The following is an 18,930-nucleotide window of genomic DNA, read 5'->3' as shown; positions in this document are numbered from 1 at the left end:
GCTCTGTGCCTTGGTTTTTTCTTTACACCATCCCGTTTCCCTCAGGAAGGAAGTGATAAGAGTCCCGCAATGCAATGCCCAACCTGGCCATACACTCCCCATAAGCTCGAGAGCTAAAAGCAGTGCAATGGTCAGAATGTAGCATGCCCCTTGCGTATATGCCATTATAGACTCGCAAATCTTTTTATAACAGTTCAGACGTCAGCTTAGAGCTGGGGTCTACATTTTAAGTGAAAATAGTCTCTACATGTTAATATGACGCATTATTCATACTGGGTATTTTATGTCGATAGCCTAATCCTTATTGGGTGAAACGCCATGGCAGTACACCGTCTCGGTCACCACTGCGATCTCTGTTGCAGTTTGGACAGTTTTTTGCAAATATGTGATGTTGCAGGCTCATTCCTGGCCACCAGTATGTTGATTGTAATTCTTCTAGAGAATCCTTAAGTTTAAGGTGTCTAAGACCCTCACCCATATGTGCGTCTGCTATCAACAAGACTCTCCTGTTCATGTTTGGAATCACTCTATCCCCCACTCCAGGGATTCGAGCAAAAGGAACGGAGTTTGCATCGATTATGTATGTATAACTGAGTGGATACATGATGGGTAGCGCTGAGCAGTCGCCTTTTGATGACGTTTTTACCGCCAGCATTGTTTCCCCGTCAATGTATTTTACTGAACGCTTTTTTGTAGCTACGGAAGCCGATTTAGTTGTTTCCGCTGTGGCTGTCTCAGCCAATGAATTCCCTGCAACGTGAACGCCATCACGCTGATGACTCAGTGAGTGTATCACGTGAGTCTTTGGTAGTTCTTTCTTTAAAAGAACTATTTGTTCCCAAAACGATTTTTGCTTTATTGTTACACCTGTGTCATCTTTGTACCCGTTTTCAACCCATTTCTGCAAGTCGTTATTGTATGATTTGACGCAGTAATATGAATCGCACACTATTCGTGTCGGGAATTCGCGATCCGCATTATCTAGCGCCATTTTTAACGCTATTATTTCAGTTTGTTGTTCTGAATTATTTTCCACTGAGTGTTTTTGTAAACAGAGGTTTCAATTTACCTTCGCGCCACACGTCTTTTGTAATCTCGCATGTGGCGTTATAAGCTTGCTCTCCCCAAACTGAGGGCTGAGCATGTCAGTCTGTATATATTACACAGGCGTACTGTCGTATGGGCAGAATGTCGCTAGGCAGAGGATATTCTCTTTCATATTCTAGATTTTTTAATTTTGTCATTTCTGGATCAAAATAGTATTTCACTCTGTCTGTAGCAAGAGAATCTTCCCATTGTATCCATTTTGGATTTAGTGCCATTGTAGGTAAATTACATGGGCTTGTTAATGCCTCAAAGGCTGATTCTGCTGTTCTGACTGTAATCTGTCTGCCGTCAGCTTGGTTTCTTTCTCTTGCTACAGCTGTTTGAAACGCGTGAACAATGTTTTCCCTAATGCTGAATGTTTTTTCAGCTTCTGTGTACAAGTGTGATTTGTATGCTATTGGTACCGTTTCTCCCTCATTAGAGGTTAGGTATGTGAATCCGCATCTTCCTGGGATGACTCGAATCACAAGGTTGCGTGTGTTATCGCGTGTTTGCAGTTTTGTTTTAACTAACATGTCTGTAAAGATCTCAAAATTTCTGTGTGTTTTTGAGTCCAATTGATTCTTTTAAAATCTGGTTTTATTAGATCATAGAGGGGTTTAACCCTCTCTGCATAATTTATAATGTAAGTTCTTCCGAAATTCAGGAATCCTAGAATTGATTGTAAGTTTTTCAGCGTTCTTGGTGCTTGGATTACAGCACATTTCTCCAGGAAATTGTCTGCCAGGCTTTTGCCTTCACTTGATAATTCATATCCTAAAAATAGGGCAGTCAGATGGGCAATTCTTGACTTTTTGAAGTTGAATTTGTAACCCTCTGCTGCGAACCCAAGTATTATGGTGTTCACTCTTTTCAAGTGAGTATCCAAGTCATCATCTGTCAGATAGATGTCATCGACATAAGATAATGCTTCATCATCATATATTTGTAGTAACTCTGTTACTCTCGCTGAGAATAATCCTGGGCTGTTCTTGAACCCTTGGGGCAAACGACAGACATTTTCTGCAAGCCATTTATTGAGAAAGCGGTCAAATATCTGCTTTCTGGTGCTATATTTTGACAAAAGAATCCATTAGAGATGTCTAATGTTGTTTTGTATTTTTTGCGCACTATGCTATTCATTAGTGCGGCACTGTGTGAGTTTTGTACTGCAAACGTTTTGCAGCATGAGTTAAGGTGTCTGTAGTCCAAAACTAGACGATATGAATCATCTGGTTTGGAGACAGGAAACAAAGGATTGTTCATTTGTGAGGTGCATGTTTCAATCACCCCCTGGTATTCAAGTTGATCTAAGATCTCCCTGACCTGTTTTTTAGCTTCTTGCTTAATTGGGTACTGCCTCTGTGCAGTCGGTTGAGATTTTAACTGGATCTTGCGAGGAGGAGAGTCCTCATCCCATCCCACATGATTTTTATATAGTGCAGGAGCCTGGGCTACTGCCCACTTTCTTGCAAGTGTATATTTTTTATGAATTGGAATATGATTTGAGAAGGCAGGCATAATCATTTCTTCGCCATGAGGGCACTCCCTGACAAACTCTGGTGGCCAGTCTTTTTCAGCTAGAAGGATGTCATAGCCCTTGGAGAGATTATCCCAAAATAGACCCCTTATTTTCCTAGTCTTATCTCCCTCTATACGTAAGGTTATTTCATATATTTTATGAGGTTTGCTAACTCTGGTATCTGCAGTTTCTACCTGAATGTATTCATTAGTGTCCACTGTCTCCAGATGATTCATCAGGATCTTGCGAGCTATGCTCACTTCTGCTGCGCTGTCTAGCATTGTCTGAGCCCACTCTCCGTTTTTCAACTGAGTCCTCAGGATCCTCGGCATGTTTGATTATTTTAATGCTGGCTACCTTCTTCTTTAGAAATTGTAATTTTTACTCTGATGAGCAGGTTCTTTGTCTTTGGACTTGACGTGCTCTTCCCTGTGTTCTGGCCGTCCTCTTCTTTCCGATTTCTGCGAGGAAGTCTGAAAAGATTGAGAGGGACGGGTATCAATATCTTTATCTATCAGGTTTCTTCAAATTATCCCTATTTCTAAGGTTGTATTTTTTCTCAGAGGGCTCCCTCTGGGGAGACTTGTTTCCTTGGTCATGAGATCTTTCTCTTCGCCGAGGAGACCTTCCTCTGGACTGGAATCTTTTTTCTTTGGGAGTGGATTGTTTATTTCCATCCCAGCTCTTTTTTGAAGTGTTTAGATTATTTTTAATAAATACCTTTTCAGGATTTTCTATTAGTTGGGGTTTCACTGGTTTCCCACCCAAACTATCTCTTCCTAGTTCTTCATAGATTTTTCTATGATTCTGGCTAGTTCAAATGGTTGTTCTGCTATATCTGTTTCCTTCAATCTCTGGCGGATTGCCACATTTGCTGCTTCCCCCTTTGTTTGCTAGTAATATTGCCGAGATCTGCTTAAAGTCTTTCAGTAATTTCATACCCCGAGTTAAAGCAGGTTCTGGACCGTATTCATTTTGAATCTGTTTTAGCACCTCTGGTATTACCGACATGGACGGAACACCATGTGTTTTTGTGTAAATGGAAGCAAAGACTGTACCCCAAGTGTCACAGTCCTCCACATGTGGTGCGATCCCCATTGGAAGACAGATAGTCAGAATCCTGTGTTTCTCAACAGGGGTGGTATCTGGAAATACCGCCTCTATTTGAGTGATTTTCTGTGCTAACCAGAATGGAATTTGTTCCCTTTTAATGGGTACTTTACCTAGACAGGACTGTATGTTCTGTGGTGTGATTTTATTTGTGTTCCCCTGATGAGGGGTCAGCTGTGGAATTTTAATAGGTGGTTGGACTGTTGAAGTCCGCATTACATATTGGACTAATTGTCTGTGTATTTTAATCAGTTGTTCTAGCTGTGCTAAAAGTTCTGGTTTCGACATTTTTTCAATGTCTGGATGTGGTGTGTAGCCGGCTAGAACCGGCCACGTTGCTCCTGGTCTACCTAGTGGACCGAGCCTGGTGATGTGATCATTATGTTTTAGGGCGCCTTTAAACCAGAGCAGGTGCTCTTGGTATTTGAGTGGTATTTCCACCTCCTCGAAAGGGGTGTACTCATCCGGAGGTTCCTCGATCTTGTAATAGTGGAACTCCTTTGTTACAGCGTTTGCTGCTGGAAAATTTATCCATGAATAGAATACCTCTGTCTGCCGATATTCGTGTGCCTCAATTACGAATATGTCTGTACCACCTCTTGGTGTTAGTCCATTTTCTATAAGTTTAAGTGTTATAGTTTTTCTTATGCTGACCGGGATGAGTATTGCATCCGGGTCTTGCTCTAGGAGACTGCTGTCATCTGCTAAGAGTTGAGCTGCTATTCTAGCTGTCTCCCTTTCTTCTTCAGTTTCTGATATTTTACTGTTAAGAAGGGTTTTTGTTGCAGATCAGGTTTCCACGGAAACGAAGATTAGATGCACAATATTTTGGAACACTGTATCCTTCAACGTTGAATAAACCAAAAACCATACATAGGAGTCTCCTCCTACTAAGTTTGGCGGATTTAACCTTTCACCCACTCCAGACGTCTTTGGAGTTTTATGGGAAAAAAGGGTCTGTGTGAAAAAGCACGACTGAGTTACTCTAATGTCTTGCGTTAGATTTATCGCCTATCCAAACCGTTGGGCGCCATGTAGTGTAGTTCCTATTTTCCCAATAGGCTCTGCGCATTGGAATAATATCTTCAATAGTATAGACGTAGGACTGTGGTTAACTAGGTCTTCTACTGACGATATTAGACTTAAAGTTATGTGTGCCAGCTAGCTCAGAGTTCACTAGAAACTTTCTCGAATAGGCAAGGAGGAGTTTAACCTCCCTGGATAGACAAGAAGGGATTTAGTTTCTGACAACCATAGAACATGACAACTTTGCTCCCCCCTAATCAAGAGTATATCTCTAGAGTCGTGTGAAAACAAAAGACAACTATTTTACTCAGTCAGTACGTGCATTCTTAGTTTCACCAGTTTGTAGAGAAATAAGAGATGGGCGTGTTTCAATAAAAGATGTTATTTATTGATCAGTCTCTTTTCTCATACAAGAGAAATGAGTCGCTATTATTGCAATACTTATAGTTAAGTAAAGTGCATACAGTAAAAACAGGATTATAAAATAATACTGTAAAAGCATTTATATGGTTTCTTAGCCATATGATACTTAAAATGGATAAAAGATGTACATACATATATACATTGACTAATCGTTCTCAACTGGTGCTTCTAACTACGCCTACCCCGGTGTACCTGACCTAAGCCTAATACGTGGGCGGGAGTAAATAAGTAGCAGTTTAAGTTAAGTTTGTTTTGCCAAGGATCTGACTCAAGAATTCTCTGTAAGGGGTTAGTCAGTTCAGTACCTGGGATTTAGAAGGCTGGAGGGTTGGTATCTCGGTCTCAGGACTCGATATCCCAGTTACCCGCGAGGGCGGCTGGAAACGCCGGAGGCTGGATTTCTCGGCAGGAGAAAAGGCAGCGTCTCTCTCAGCGCGTCAAAAGGGAGGGGCAGCGTCCGTGGGCTTTTCTGCATCAGCTGGGCTCTCCGGCAAGTAGCGCTGCTCCAAGCTCGTCACCACCGTGTCTCTGCTTAGGGCAGCGTTGGTACACTTATACCTGAAAGGTGCAGAGTTTGACGTAAGGATGGACATAAGACGTCAGTAAGAATGTCATAAGGACTGGTCGTTCTTACATTCTTTTCAGGAGTTCTCGAGCGAAATCAAAACAATAGCTGCGGGGGATTTCCCAGGTCTGCTGGAGGTTTGATTTGTTTTGAGAACTCGGTGTGCTTTCTAGGGGGCTGGAGGGATAGTGCTTGCTTAATGTGACAGCATGCGCTATGACCTAATCTGAAAACTGGTTTCTGTGCCGGTGTATGGACATTTAGTGAATTAATAACCGGACAAGGGTCAGAAATAGGAGTATCAATATAGGTACCTAGATAAACACACTACACAACCATTCTTAGTAAGCACTTGGAGAGGCTAGTGCCTTGATGGCGACTGATGAATGTCAATCTCTTGCATGGGACACCAAGCCACCCTGCTAAATTGATGTTCGGGAAATACAGAAAAGTAGCTTCCAAACATATTTTGATCTAATTATATATTTGAGGTCTAAGAGTTTACTGTCCAAACAAAGACAGAAGGACGTAACATATAAGAGCAGGCATACTAACTGCCAATTAAGTTGACACAACAAAATGTCTTACCATCAAAAAAATAGCCGAAACACTTTCTAACAGGTTTACTAATTTAGTTCAGTCTTACAATAGGTGGTGAGAGAGTTCTGCTGGATTTTGGACTTTCACAAGCCTACTTTTTAGGTCGAGCTATTTATAGCTCTGAACTTTTGCAGGGGAAACAACACTCTTGAACAAGCGGATTCCTCCCAATGTATGTTGTCTACTGAAGCGTGACGCTTCGCCAGGCGCGCGCTTGGCCTCACACCCCATTCCCATATGCTTGTTTGTCTCCCAAGCTGCGCCCCCGCCATGAGACTTCAAAGCAATGCGCTGCTCTGAAGTGATTGTTTTTCACGGGTCTGCCACATGCCAGCCGGACACCCATGCTCGTTCCCTCCCACTCGCTCGCTCCCCCGCCCCCCACCCCCATCCGAAGTTCTCGTGATGACCGCTCCACCATTCTAAGCCTCTTATAAAATATTTTAACAAACTACTACTCCGTACTTGTTTGCAAATATTTCACTACAACTTTAGGGTCCATTATGTACGTAGTATCACTATTCACAAAACTAGCGTTATTTGTTTGCAGCTGCTGTCCTCTTATTAAGCCACTTTGCTATGTCCCCATCACACTACAAGTTCGTATCTCTTTCCTACCTTTATTAGGCGTCTCATTTTTTCATTATAGCTTCGTATCCAACTACTGTGCGTTTCACACAATCCTTTTACAAGCATTGTGTGCGCTTTTTTTGCTAACGTTCGTTTTTAATCAACCTTGTATGTCTCCTCACGGCCGAGCTGCACTTCTCCAATTCCTCATGTTACCTCATTGTTTTACGACGCATGCGAGCTTAATCTGCAGCCATAATGAACTCATCATACATTTTATGTGTAAATGTATGTTCTCGTGTCACCAGAGCGCATAAACATTCATTCTTGCGAAATGTCATTTGCAGTTTACTTTACGTAGTACTCCTTCACATTCCTCATGGGCTCCGCCTAACTGGACAGCAATTCAGGCTTGGGCAACATTATATGCAAGGCTTTTATTTACTACAATCAACCTTTTATGCCTCCTCACGGCTGAGCCGCACTTCAAAGGCAGCTCGATTTACTTCTCCGGACACGCAGGGCTTCCCCGCTGTGTCCATTAACTTACCTAGTCAAGCGTGAACAGCATTTAGCGGATGTCCACCGAACGTAGCATGTGCACGTTTCTGGCCTCGAAGCCGGTACTTAACCTGAACACGCTCAGTGTTCCGTTTGCAAGCCTGCTTGGTGGTGTATCTGAATCTGTAGGGTAGATTTTGTTATTTCTTTTGGTTTGTATTGCATTAATCTTGCTGCTCTATGCTGGTAGAATCGCTGGTGTTTCACACCTCCATGCCACAGCACCCCTCAATGCCACAGCACCCCTCAATGCCACAACACCCCTCAACGCCACAACACCCCTCAACGCCACAACACCACTCAACGCCACAGCATTACTCAACGCCACAGCATTACTCAATGCCACAGCGTCACTCAATGCCACAGCGTCACTCAATGCCACAGCGTCACTCAATGCCACAGCGTCACTCAATGCCACAGCACCACTCAATGCCACAGCACCACTCAATGCCACAGCACCACTCAATGCCACAGCACCACTCAACGCCACAGCACCACTCAACGCCACAGCATCTCTCAACGCCACAGCATCACTCAGCACCACTCAACGCCACAGCGCCACTCAACGCCACAGCGCCACTCAGTGCCACTCAGCGCCACTCAGCACCACTGAAAGCCTCAGCACCCCTCAACGCCTCAGCACCGCTCAACGCCTCAGCACCCCTCAACACCCCTCAACGCCACAGCACCACTCAACGCCACAGCATCACTCAACGCCACAGCATCACTCAACGCCACAGCATCACTGAGCGCCACAGAATCACTCAGCACCACTGAATGCCACAGCACCCCTCAACGCCACAGCACCCCTCAACGCCACAGCACCCCTCAACGCCACAGCACCCCTCAACGCCACAGCACCCCTCAACGCCACAGCACCCCTCAACGCCACAGCATCCCTCAACGCCACAGCATCCCTCAACGCCACAGCATCCCTCAACGCCACAGCATCCCTCAACGCCACAGCATCCCTCAACGTCACAGCATCACTCAGCGCCAGGACACCCTAGGGTAGCAGTGCGCTTTATACGTTTTATTAACATAACATAACTCAACGTCACAGCATCACTCAACGTCACAGCAGCACTCAACGCCACAGTATCACTCAGCGCCACAGAATCACTCTGCACCACTGAATGCCACAGCACCCCTCAATGCCACAGCACCCCTCAATGCCACAGCACCCCTCAACGCCACAGCACCCCTCAACGCCACAGCACCCCTCAATGCCGCAGCACCCCTCAAAGCCGCAGCATCACTCAACGCCACAGCACCACTCAATGCCACAGCACCACTCAATGCCACAGCACCACTCAATGCCACAGCACCACTCAACGCCACAGCACCACTCAACGCCACAGCACCACTCAACGCCACAGCACCACTCAACGCCACAGCACCACTCAACGCCACAGCACCACTCAACGCCACAGCACCACTCAACGCCACAGCACCACTCAACGCCACAGCACCACTCAACGCCACAGCACCACTCAACGCCACAGCACCACTCAACGCCACAGCACCACTCAACGCCACAGCACCACTCAACGCCACAGCACCACTCAACGCCACAGCACCACTCAACGCCACAGCACCACTCAACGCCACAGCACCACTCAACGCCACAGCACCACTCAACGCCACAGCACCACTCAACGCCACAGCACCACTCAACGCCACAGCACCACTCAACGCCACAGCACCACTCAACGCCACAGCACCACTCAACGCCACAGCACCACTCAACGCCACAGCACCACTCAGCACCACTGAAGGCCACAGCACCACTCAGCACCACTGAAGGCCACAGCATCACTCAGCACCACTCAACGCCACAGCATCACTCAGCACCACTGAAGGCCACAGCATCACTCAGCACCACTGAAGGCCACAGCATCACTCAGCACCACTGAAGGCCACAGCATCACTCAGCACCACTGAAGGCCACAGCATCACTCCGCACCACTGAAGGCCACAGCATCACTCCGCACCACTGAACGCCACAACATCACTCTGTGCAGCCATTCAACAACAACTGGTTCTAATGTTCTCTCAATGTTTCAAGCTTTATTACAAATGTCACAAAAAGATGTTCATATTTCACTGCTGTTCTTGGATTTTCATCACAATAAAATACTATGAACATAATCTTCCCAAAAGTTATTTACAAACATTTAAGCTATTGCCATTATAAATTACAATAACTTTTATTTAAGTATTAATTATTAAAAAAAATAAAAGCCATTGTTATTTGTAAAATTAATACATCAAAGTCATGCAAATACAACACATATTGCATTACAAATGCTATAGGTGTCACGTTTGCGAAAGTTAAAAATATTGGCATTGTAAATGACAAAGCTATTAATTACGCTATTTTCAAAACCAACACATAAATAGAATATTTGTCATTTTTCAATACCAATAGATCAAACTTTCCTAATGCGAGACCTATTGCATTGCAAATGCTTGTTTATATTTTCTTATTGAGTCAAATTTCATTATAATTCTCCAATGTTTTATAGTTGCTGAGTGCGAGTCCTTACTTGTATATACTCGTGTTTTACTGTTGCATAATGTGAAATCACTGCTTGTGGCTGGACATTCTGCAAGAATGAAAGGAAATAATCCATGAAACTCTTATGTTCTTCTTTTCGGACGGGGCTCCAAGACTAGTAACATTGTTATCTGCACTGTGGCCCCCCAAGCTCACGGGTGGCTACACAAATGACAGTTTGAAATGCCCTTGACCACCTGTAAAATGGTTATTAGGATTTGGAGACGTTCATGAAACCTATTCCCATACATCAAAACTCCCCCTATTTACATCTTTTAGTAATTTGATTCATTTACATTTTAACATTTGGACTGCCCCTTTAAAATAAATTAAATATACAATTTAAGTGTATTTGTGCTTATTAGACTCTGCAGTTCATGTAAATGCTTAGCATATGAGTTGCCTCCAAAATGTATGGAAAAAGAACAAATTCCTCAAAATTATGTACAATTTAGCCACGCTTTTAAAAATCGCCCTAATGCAATTGTTTAATAATTGAATAGAGATATGCACCCCATGTATGTTTTTGCTTTTCGACTGAGTTTGCGTTAACAGAGACCACAGAAAACGTTTGAATAATGTCAAATACTTTGAACGCAAAAATAATATATAACCTAATTAGGCAACTTCCATAATTTCACAGTGGCACCTATTATCTGAAAGTATATTTGCCCATTTAACTTGATAATGCAGTAATGGAGATCTCAAACGCATCCGAAGTAGTAAACATCGGTACTCCTGATCAGGAACATAAAACAAGTATTAAAATGCACTTAAACCGGTTTTATATTTTGACCAGGATTTTAATCAAGGTTTGCTTGCAGCCTAATTCAAGTTGCCCTGGTCTCTAAAAATAGGTTGAATGCTTTTATCAGTCACTATGCATTATTAATCAATTTTCCAACTTCTTCGACCGACAAATGGTCTTTTAGTGTCTCAACTCTACTATCTCGTTCAGTCATTGTTCCACCCCATAATAAATTACGTATTTGAACCAATCATAAAGACCAATTTCCTGCATAAATGTAAATGTTGCCAAAATAATATTTACATGGAAGCTATGTTGGAAAGAAAATTCCACACAAGATGAAAGCTAAGATATGATATACTATAGTTGTAGATGAGCTATTTGATGAGCTATTTGCCAAATAATGTGTCTTTTTGCTGTGTTTTCTTTTTAAAGCTGGAATTCCTTTCATAATGACTGGTGAGCTTTTTAAGCAATCTCACCGGTCTGCCGCTTACATCGTGGGTGGATCCCTCAACTGGCTGTCGAACTTCACTGTTGGGTTTGTCTTCCCATTCCTCCAGGTAATATTGTTTTTCTATGTATTTAACACATGTCTTCTGAATGTAATATCTTGGCAAATATATCTGTCTATGGAATCTCATTTATGTGTATTTTTTTTGTGTTTTGTTTTCGATGAGATGGAAAGTAATTTGCTTATGAAATTTTCATATTACTTAATTCGGTCTGCATTGTAGCCTGAAAGATTGAATGGGGATTTTGTATATAAAATCCTGTTTGTTAGCTCTTGCTCTTAATTTGCTATGAAAGAATATCACAAGTTTCAAGGAAAGCAAATTATCCATCATCCAAGCACCTCTCCTGGTCAATGTAGGTACGTTGGAAACATGTTTGCACTGTATTCTGGGACCACGCACTTAAATAATTGTTATACGTTTCTATGATTTTAATTTTCGTCCAAGCACATTTAAAGAAATACTTTCTTTTAAATTCCTTGGTGTGACCTAAAATTATGCCCCCCCACCTCCAAGCAAAGAATGTGGAGGGGCCCTAAAATGTTTGCAGAACCCAAGCATAAAAATCCAACAAAAAAAAATATTCAAGGTGGCATTTCCAGACAGTGACAAAGCCCTAAAAGGGTTTTCTGCTGTGGAAGGCCTAGCTGTCCTAGGTAGAAAACCAGAGTGCAGAATTTAATACGAATACTTTGTCTGGAATGGGACCAGTTAGAAAAATAATTGTGGCACTAATTTTATTAGGTACTAAAAATCCAAATCAACGGGGAAGTCTGATTAGTAATGCACATTAAGGAAAAATAACTTATAAGAAAGTTACCCTTTACCTGACTGAACAGTTAGAAGGCTAATTAGAATGAGCCTCTGTGAGCTCTTCGCCTGTGTTCCATCCATGTGAACGAGGTGTATCATGCCTCCCAGGAGCAAGTACTAGCTGTACAGAATGATCAGAGCTGATTCTTCTGAGCTCAACAGATTATTTAGAGTGAGACTGTGAGCATCCTGAGACACCACTCTTTCCAATTCTGTTAGCAATATCTGTTAAGCCAAATGTTAAACTTGGGGACACACTTTGTGGATCCTCTTCTGAATGCTTACAGACCCTGCTTTTGGTCTACCCAGACCACCATCGCTAGGTTTGTTGTGGGCACAGTACCTGCTTCAAACTGGATTTTTATGTTGAATTTGGAAGGGCACGGGTGATTTTCCTATGATACTCCCACACACACACACAGCCCTCAAAACCCAAGTTTAGTTCGGCTGAAACTTTAACCATCTTGAACATGCCCTGACACATAGCATTTTGGGCTTGTTTGCAGTAAGGCAACCAGTTACTCCTGTAACAGTGGGTAGGGTTGGCCCCGAGAACTTTTATCCCACTGGTAAGGAAGGGGTCAGGAGCCAACCCCACCAGTTAACTGGTGCCAGGCATTAATTTAGCACCTATGTGGTATGCTTCATAATAATTGTCCCTTGTATTTACAGCCCATACCGGGCAGGTCCAACTTCAGTTTTGGAGAGAATTCTTTGAATACCTTTTATGGGATCTTAATTGCACTTTAAAATGATTGAGGGTGTACCTTTTATCTTTTCATGGTTTATTATCAGGGCATCTCCGTAGGTTAAAACAAAGGAGGATGTCCTGGAGTATCAATTGCTCCAGCACGAATAGGCCAACATTTTTCACTTGGTGATTTTATTGTCATGAAAGTCCCGGCATTCATTTGGCCCGAAAAGATCAAGTTGCCATTCTCTGCATTTTATTATTAAACCCCTAATTCTAACAGGGGTCATATTTTTTTTCCCCCTGTCGGTGAAGGACAGAAAAAAAAGATCTTAAACTGTCCTCCCTACATTGGGTGGGTGTGCAACACCCCACCTCCAATAGCGCTTACTCAGTTAGGCTGTCAGAGGAAGTATTGTGTCGACAGAGCCAACGTGTGGGCTCTCTTGATGGAATACTGAAGGTCTGCCTGTATCTAAATGAGGTAGGCAGACTAAGGGTTTTCTCAGAGGGTACACCATTGTGTTTGGCAGACAGATTACTCTGTCACAAACTCTAAATCAGGCCTGTAGTTGGCTACTAGGATCTTGTCAAGTAATGCTTGAGGATGTCTGGGAACATAACTCAAGAAAAAAACGGAATGAGTTGTACCATTCACTTCAAATTAAATTCCTCTACAAAAATGGTAATAAAATCCTAGAATCCTTTTTAGTGGCGTGCAAAATGTCAGGACCAAAACAGGTATTATTTTGTTTAACCTTGAAATGTTACACCTAGAATGTTGCCTGCTTTTCTGATTTAAGGTTGCGGTAATAGAAAAATGATATACATGTCTATAATGACAGAAATTTCAGTGCTTTTGTGGAGCTCTTCCACAACCATAATACGTCTAAAACAACCATTGCAAAGGAGGTAGAACCAAGACCGTGAATCCATGAACCATGCAAGACAGACCATCTTCCCTCACAACCAGACCTACCAACAACAGTTAACCAAGGGGCACCAGACTGACCATCACAAGAGCCAGATCTGTCCAAAAAACATAGACTATTAATTTATTACTGGCAGTGATTCCCAGAGCATGCAACCCTATTTACTGGACTAATGTAAGGTCAAAAAAGAACTAGAGTTCAGACATATTAAGTCATGCAGCAATATAAGCTATCAATGCTGCCCTGAAAGTGTGCCTGATCCGTACCAAGTTTCTAATGAACTGATCAGACATTCAGCTGAGGTTCACAATCTTATCTGCACAAAGGATCTACAGATGTTCTCGATAATAATCTTGGTTCATAGACGGTTCTGTCACGGCCTTTGACAAATTGATGCCCCAAAACTTCCACATGCTTCACAGAGACCGGGTAGCCAATCATAACACATAGCTTTCCTGCAGGGAGATGCCAATTCCACTGTATACCTCTTTTGAATGTGTGGCACCTCGATGTACTATCAACCCAAAGCGCTCATTAGAGTTCCAGTGGTATATTCCACTGAGATACAATACAGTTTTTGAAACCAACTCTAATAAATAGCGTTTTTTATCCTATTTATAGCACAAAGTTCTAACAGCGGGAGATTTTAACCACTGAAGATTGACCTAACCCTAAACACAATCCCAAAATTATGCTTAATATGCCAGCCTGGTGCTTTAGCCAAGTTGTAAATAGCCCAATCCACACATCAGTACACATGAGATGTAGAGACTTTTTCAGAGTGCCATTGTAATTCTGATCGGGCCAATACTGGGACTTACCAGTCAATCAGGATTACTAGTTAGAGCATGTCACCCAGAGACTTCTGCTACAGAAATATTGGTCAATAACATGCAAGGAGTGATGTCAAAACAGCAATTTACTCACCAAAATCCTATAATTAGGAGTATTCAGCTCTTCCTGCTGTTAGTTTCCAATGCTACTTATCTGGTGGTTTGGGAGGGTGGACAACACATATGGCCCCTTGTATTCCCACCATCACTGTTTACTCACAGTACTAAAAAAACATACTCCTGATAGGACCACCGAGATGGCCCAATCATTTCATAACATCCTTTCCACTTACAAATATGATATCCGTCTTATCCCTGAAGCAAGGTCAATGTGAACTCTACCCAAAGTAGAAATACTGAAAATATGAGTACAGAAGAATAACATCATCTACAAAATGGTATTAAAGATCCTGACTGTCTCCATGCTTAGAATCCAACCTAGAACGTCTCTACCTCCACGTTACCAATTCATTCAACAAGTGTGTCCACTCCGACAATTGAAATTGGGAGTAAACTAATCAACTGGTGAAACAAAATAGAATTAGCTGAACTTAAAAACTATGTTCCCAATGTGAATGAAGATGGAGCAAGATACTAGTGTCCAAGGAGAACAAACTACAAACTACAAAGGAGGACTAGTTTAAAGCCATCGAATGGGTGTTAAAGACAAACTTCATGAAACACATTGGCAAATCTTCCAAAAAAATCTAGAAAGATCTGGAGTTTCCAATAACTGAAGAGTCCAGAAGCCTTGAGGGGGAAAAATAAATGTCCTTCCTGAGAATACTGCAGTGACTTCATGTCTTTGAATCAAAAATCACACATTCAAGAGAACATTAGGATTAGCACAGTCCTGTTCCTGTCCCATCTATGGCTCGATCAGCTCTACAAATGTGCACAACTACAACACAGAGGTAGATTCCTGGAAGTTGAAGGTCCTGTACTGTGGAATGCCCAACTTTGGGACTGAAGCAAACTATTTTTGCTTGAGGAAAGTCATAAAAATGAATCTATTCAGGATAGCCTATGATTTTCTTGAGTGAGGAATATCGGATGGGGTTATGCCCCATTACTATTGAACCCCACTACACCACAAACATGGACTTTCAAACAAATGCTAGTGTGTGGTTGAGGCAAGGTAAAAATACTTGCAATGAGTCCATGGACTCTGTTGTAAGGCCACACAGTGGAATTATGTACAATTTTCAGAGAAAGGGATGCTTGATTACTGCTTTGACTCTTTCCAGCAGTTTGCAACAGTCTCCATTTCACTGTCCTATTGCTTCTAAGATTTCAGTTTTAACCCGTTTTAGTATTTATTAAAAAATAGAGTTTTTTCTTTAGGTATGATGTCTCCATTTGATTGAATGCTACAAACGACTGAAGTGGATCACAATGTATTAGTACTCACTAAAGATGCTTGAAAATAGTTCTTATTACTTGGCTTTTAAAGGCCCAGTACCTTCTTTTCAATGGTGTTGTCTTAATACATTAACTGTATTTCCATAAATATTAAAACATTCTGTCTTGGTGTTGCAGATGTCTGCTGGGGCTTTCTGCTACCTTGTTTTCTGTGGAATCTGTTTCCTGGTAGCACTTTATGTCTTCTTCATCATCCCGGAAACCAAAAATAAAACATTTATGGAGATTAGCCAAATGTTTGAGCCTTCTGCGTACACGCCGTTGTCTGCTGAGGAACTGAAAATGAGTAAGTACAATGGATATGGTGCCCTAGAGAGCAACTCGCTGGAGATCTCCAGATCTGGACCATGACACGTTACGACTTCCAGATTCCTTCACGCTGGTCAACGTGGTGTGCATGCTACACAGTGTACCAAAGACTGTTCACAGAAGGTTATGATGGCATGTCGCTTTCACTTGTGTACTCAATGAAATGTGGCCTTTTAATAGGCAGATATACCAGTAACCAATCTGGGATCATGGAGTGAATTACAAAACGTTTTTTAAGCTTTTAATTTGAACATTACATATCCTAGCACTGCAATGTGAATAATTTGTTCTATAATGTACTGTTGAAATAAGAAAGCCAATTTATAATGAATGCCAAAGCCCTAAATATCCAGTGGATGATAATTTATGAAATGCTTTACCTCAAATAAATTTTTTGCAAAAACTTGTTTCCTTTCGGTTCACTTATTGTATTTTCGGATGCGTTATCGGGCTCACTGGGATTCTCCAGCTGGTGGTACTCGTGACCAGCTATTGGTACTCCTACGTGGCTGAGTACCTTTTCCTACAATTTAGCCCATCTTCTGTATTGATTGTGATCTGTTATTCCTAATTTTTTATTAATTTGCATGTTGGAAAGTTCATGCTACCTTTTCATATTGATGGAATCCACAATTTTTTGCCAGGTAGTAAGTTGTTTGCCTCCCAATGTTTAGGTGGAGATCACACAAGGTAATCCGGGTACCTGATCACTTAAGTAAGCACACCGGTTGTTGAGGTACCTGATCGCGGAAGTAAACACACAAGGCAAATAAAGTACCTGCCCACTGAAGTGAACCCACCAAGCAATCCAATTAACCAATGACCCAAGGAAACCCACTAGGCTAGGCTGTTACTAGAACTGTAGTTTTCCAAAGGAGGAGTGCCCGTCTCAAAATCCAGATTGAATGGTTGCATAAAGAAATGAAACGAGGTGGCAACTAGTCAAACTCTATTTCATGAATATCATAATTCACCTTCCTTTACATAAAGATGCTTATACCATTTGTGTCCAGAAGATGATCATTGTACATCACTGTTGGAATACACATCTGATAATACAGAAACAGGCACATCCCATTTTCTCACCACTTCATGTAACCCATTCCACTGTGCTGTTATAAACAAGGTCTGAATGCTCTTTTCAGACAATGCATCAGGTAAGTATTTATGGGAAGTATTGATTGCTATTAAATGTTTCCAGCAACAAATGCGGGAGACCGTTCTAGATTTTTCTCCCATTATGATTAGCTGTCTACGGGTATGTTTATTTTTTTTAACCTAGCCTTTAAACTCTATTTCAGACCTGACCATTTATTAAGGTCATTGTCCTCCACATCTGCACTAGAAATCAAATGTGTAAACCATGGTTGATATTATTATTTTACTGTCTGTAAATGAATGAAAGAGTAAATAAATGACTGTACATTAAATAGTTTCAAAGCAATCTTTATTGAGGAGTAAATAATTCTGGGAACAAAGGGATTTTAACTGTTTTCTTTTTTAGGGCAAGCTGGTTGGTCTTGGAATGCATGATCACAGGGAGGACATTCAGTAACTTTTGCCCATAGACTGAGGTGTAGCATCAGTGGGGTTGGGGAACCGGTCATAGGAGTTACTTGGAAGAGTGGAGGGGAACCCCTCCCAGATGTGCGAGTTCACACCCTCTTTCTCGGCCGCACAGTACACCCTCTCCCCTCCTCTTAAATCACATGGGGAACAGTTTATGGTGCATAAAGGCTGCAGTTTATTACAAATTCCATCAATACGTTTTCCAACTTACTAGTTGCTCATTCAGTCCCCATGCTTACTTGTTAAACATCACATTTGTCAATATCAAAACATTGACTCATCTTGTTGACCCCTATCTCTAGTTGACAGCAGTAACCCTGAGTGAAGGCCCCTTCGCAGGTGTCTGTGTTTGTGGATTCTATGCTTCCCATGCTACCAATCTTTGTGGGTAAGCATCAGATCTGGCCTGGGCTGAAAGTGCCCTGGACCCTTGCTGACCACTCGCCTATGACCTAGTGCCCCTGCCATGTGTCATCCCAAGGACACTGTTTGAGCAGCTCTTCTTCCTAGGTTAGTCTTTTCTCTGGGTATCTTTCTGTGCTGCCTCCGCCATGCCCTTCTCTAACGGCCTTGTGGCTGCGACATCTGCAATTTTGGTGTGGGTGGATGGGTTCAACAGTGAGTATCAATTGTGGTAAAGACTCTCGTGCCTTTCCTTTTGACCTCCTACTCGCCCCGCCCTTCTTCTATTGGGCGGTTAAAAACAGACACGTCAATCTCTGTGTGTAACTTTCGCTGGCTTTTGCCTCACGCTGCCTGGTGTTCCTGCGGAAGGTGTTCCCTGCGGGCCCCAATCTGGTCCGGCTCTGCCTCCCCCGCCCGCGTCGCTTCTCCAAGGGTATGCTGAATTATTTTCTTACTAAGGTATGTGGAGTCTGTTATGTGGAATCATTTGTGGGTGAGGTAAAGGGGTCTTGTAGGGGACAGAAAGGCTATGTAGATAACTGAAGGCTGTGAGGATTGAGTCTTACAGCTTCTACTGGTTACCGAATTGGCAGCATTGTTCTGAATTAATTTATGGGATTTTTTTGCCAGACTAATGAGCTTATGTAGTGGGGATGGGAGTTATGGTGCT

General features: G+C 42.4%; 1 protein-coding gene across 2 annotated transcripts in view; it reads left to right on the top strand.

Moving 5' to 3' along the window:
* LOC144753492 (solute carrier family 2, facilitated glucose transporter member 9-like) overlaps positions 1-16,684 on the top strand; it is a 349,607-nt gene extending 332,923 nt beyond the window's left edge. For both annotated transcript variants that reach the window (XM_078641162.1, XM_078641163.1), the window contains exons 11-12: positions 11,207-11,334; positions 16,095-16,684. In XM_078641162.1, the coding sequence (XP_078497288.1) occupies positions 11,207-11,334; positions 16,095-16,328 (362 nt within the window). In that variant the 3' untranslated portion in view covers positions 16,329-16,684. The remainder of the gene's footprint in view (positions 1-11,206; positions 11,335-16,094) is intronic.
* The last annotated feature ends 2,246 nt before the right edge of the window (positions 16,685-18,930 follow it).

The sequence above is a fragment of the Lissotriton helveticus genome, chromosome 5_1 (genome assembly GCF_964261635.1).
Source record: "Lissotriton helveticus chromosome 5_1, aLisHel1.1, whole genome shotgun sequence".
NCBI classification, from domain to species: Eukaryota; Metazoa; Chordata; class Amphibia; order Caudata; family Salamandridae; genus Lissotriton; species Lissotriton helveticus.
The sequence above is the reverse complement of the archived record's forward strand: the minus strand, read 5'-3'. Positions and strand labels throughout refer to the sequence as shown.